The sequence below is a fragment of the Primulina tabacum genome, chromosome 3, assembly GCF_025594145.1.
Source record: "Primulina tabacum isolate GXHZ01 chromosome 3, ASM2559414v2, whole genome shotgun sequence".
In the NCBI taxonomy this organism is placed as follows: Eukaryota; Viridiplantae; Streptophyta; class Magnoliopsida; order Lamiales; family Gesneriaceae; genus Primulina; species Primulina tabacum.
Genome location: NC_134552.1, coordinates 21,026,021 through 21,029,063, shown reverse-complemented (window position 1 = coordinate 21,029,063; position 3,043 = coordinate 21,026,021). Strand labels below are relative to the sequence as shown.

General features: G+C 34.9%; 1 protein-coding gene across 1 annotated transcript; it reads left to right on the top strand.

The window, feature by feature from the left end:
* Positions 1-626: 626 nt before the first annotated feature.
* LOC142539079 (metal transporter Nramp1-like) lies at positions 627-2,784 on the top strand. Its single transcript, XM_075644371.1, has 6 exons — positions 627-714; positions 1,001-1,133; positions 1,986-2,064; positions 2,142-2,182; positions 2,322-2,400; positions 2,475-2,784. The coding sequence occupies exons 3-6, from the start codon at positions 2,016-2,018 to the stop codon at positions 2,582-2,584; spliced, it is 279 nt and encodes a 92-aa protein (XP_075500486.1). The 5' UTR covers positions 627-714; positions 1,001-1,133; positions 1,986-2,015; the 3' UTR covers positions 2,585-2,784.
* The last annotated feature ends 259 nt before the right edge of the window (positions 2,785-3,043 follow it).

The window sequence follows — 3,043 nt, the reverse complement described above, 5'->3', positions numbered from 1 at the left end:
GTAACAATAATCGGACAAGTAATATATTCATTCATGTAAACTTGGATAATATGAGATCATTTTGACTTTTGAGGGTCAGAGAATTTACAATAATATAAAATTTTTAATATCTAATATTAAATAAAATAATTAAAAAAATTGTATAAAAATTGTAAATCTCACATGAAACAGTTTCACAATCAGATCTTTATTTACAATAAATAAATAATATTTTAACATAAAAATTAATTTTTTTTCGCAATTCAAGAAATTGATATGATGTTACATCAGTTTTTACGTAAAATCTGGTTATAGATTTACTGCTATGTAATGTTTCACCCAATTACGGTCAGGTCGATACTACATGTGGGGGCAGTGTCCCCACATGATTTGGATGGACAAGATTCACACACATATGTGATTTTAAAAAAATTAGTGGATCCCATGTATGTGTGGCTAAATTTGAATCCTTGATTCTATCATGGGGTAGTGCCCCTACATGTAGGATGGAATGCACCCCAATTACAAAGGGAAGATTATGGGGGAGGATTTTGTGGCATCAAACGTCATCATTTTGACGGGTGATCAAATTTGATAACCAAAATTTCCAAATTTACTATTTTGATTTAGCGCATAGTTTATTAAAGAAGCAAAGCTCAAAGTGGCAGTGTTCGGAGATTGGACATTCGTGCAGGGAAAATATTTATTTCAAGTAATCGCTTTCTGGGACGAAATGTGAGCACCCTACGCTTCTTTTCATCAAAATCTTATCGTTTATTCATTCCCCATTTGTTTCTATTTGTTCATTTTATCTGCCGACGAATCAAAACTGATATTTTTCGCCATTTTCTTGGATCTACGCTCGCTCAGTTTCTCCGTTTATCACGACATGCACAGTTTAATGAAACAGTGACATGAACACATGGTAGTGATTCCGTATATTACGTAACGCGGTTGAGTTTTAAAATAAACTTATACTTATTCTAACGAATTCATGCATTTTCTCTGTTTCTTGAATCAGCAAATTTCGGATAAAATGGCGGCGGCGTCGGGAACTGAACAGTCTCAGTTTATGAGCAGTATTGGGTATAGAAATAATCCCAATGTCGTCGCTCATTGAAAATATTGAATACGACTAAATTGTCGTTCCTGAGGCAAGCTTTTTCTTTTTTATATTATATTTATCGAGATTTTGAAGTTATGGTGCGCACTTTTTATGAAGCCAACATGGTTTCATTTCAATTGATCAATTGGTGTTGTGTGGACTGTGGAGTCTATCTTTTTGTCCCATCGATACAAGCACAGACCCAATGATTTGGCTAAGCAGTGATTGGATGTATTTTCGAGCTAAAATCGTTGGTATTATTTTAAAAAATACAGACATGGCAATCCTACTGGTTCACCCTTGATAGAATCATTTCATTAAAAATATTTTCCCAGTTGATTTATTTTGAAGTTGTCGGCTGATCAAATCTTCAATGTGGTATCTTATAGTATTTCAAACAATTTTGAGGAATTGATGCAAGTGTTTTAGGCTTTAGCTTTACAAATATCTTTTGGTTATTTCATAAAGCGTGTTGGTTCCATGCTTCACAGATTGAACGCTCTGCGTGTATCATACATTATATGGGTTCTATATGTAATGATGTATGCATAAAAATATGTGTTTTCTACATGTATTTCATGTGGAACCCTTATATTCAATGGTAAATGATAAGCGACGTGTGGGTAAACCGAGGTAAAGCAAGACATTCTCCTTTGTTCATTCTTGATCCTCACCTAATGACTTGCGAATGTGATAGTGTAATAATCTAAATTTTTTAAATTTTTACTAATGACGGGAGTCGGGATAGGGAGTGGTTTTTAGATCCCATTTCTTGATTGTAAGTTAAACATTTTTGCATATAGATTTAGTGACAACTGACACGAGATAATACATTGGGTATTTCCAATTATAATGTAACTTCATTTGTGATATTTGTTTTGGTTTTTCAAAAATTTGGCAGGAAAACAGCTGGAAGAACTTGTTTGCGTATATGGGTCTTGGTTTTCTTGTTTCCATTGCCTATATTGATCCCGGAAATTGTAAGGTCCCTGAAATATTTTAGTAGTAGCCAAGTATTTTCCGTGGTTGATATGTATTTTACGGCGTTTTCAAACAGTTCAGACTGATTTGCTGTCCGGAGCACAATACAAGTATGGGGTGAGTGTAACTTTCATGGGTTAATCTCTCTGTGTTGACAACAGACCTGCTTTATTTTATTTTTACTTTATATAATATCTTGATTTCTTGTATGTACTATTTGTGATCCATTGTCCGTGCATTTTTATTTATCTTACAGCTGCTCTGGATCATATTATTGGCTTCATGTGCTGCTCTTATCATTCAATCCCTGGTACCAAACTTAGGAGTTGTTACAGGTTAGTTATTTCTTGAAATGATCCTTGTTAGTGTCTATTTTGCTCAGTGATTTACTGTACAAATTGTTCTGCAGGGAAGCATCTAGCTGAACACTGTCGGAAGGAATACTCAAGGGTTGCGAATTTCATTTTGTGGATTCTTGCTGAAATAGCCATAGTCGCATGTGACATACCTGAAGGTTAGGGTTCATCACTTGAAAATTAACATATTCTGTCGTCATCTGCCATGAAGTCTCTTGGAAGTCTTTTGAACACTTATCAATGTCTTATGCACTTTTGTCTTAATTTCAACATTTAAAATTTCATTACTTGAAAGATCATTTGGTTCAAAATTTATTCAATTACAGCAGTTATTCAGCAAAAAGTGCGTTTGAACGTCATAATTTATCGATGCTGATGTGATCCGGGTGAAATGAATGAGCCAGGTCAGGTACTCCACCGAATCTATTATCAAAATAGTTAGGAAAAATAAGAGCTGGACGTCTGAACCCAAAAGCTTGCTTGCCGGGATAAATATGAAAATTTGCAACCAAGAAGACAACCACGTGAATGGGCGCCGGAGGGGTGTCGGCGTGACCACTCTGATGCTTAAGTCAGTGAGTAACTCAAGCAAAGAACCAATGTAACAAAGTGATGGTTGTGA

Coding starts and splice junctions, on each gene's coding strand:
- LOC142539079 (XM_075644371.1), top strand. CDS start 2,016: ATGGGTCTTGGTTTTCTTGTTTCCATTGCCTATATTGATCCCGGAAAT. Junction 2,065..2,141: donor CTATATTGATCCCGGAAATT/GTAAGGTCCCTG, acceptor GTTTTCAAACAG/TTCAGACTGATTTGCTGTCC. Junction 2,183..2,321: donor GAGCACAATACAAGTATGGG/GTGAGTGTAACT, acceptor TTTATCTTACAG/CTGCTCTGGATCATATTATT.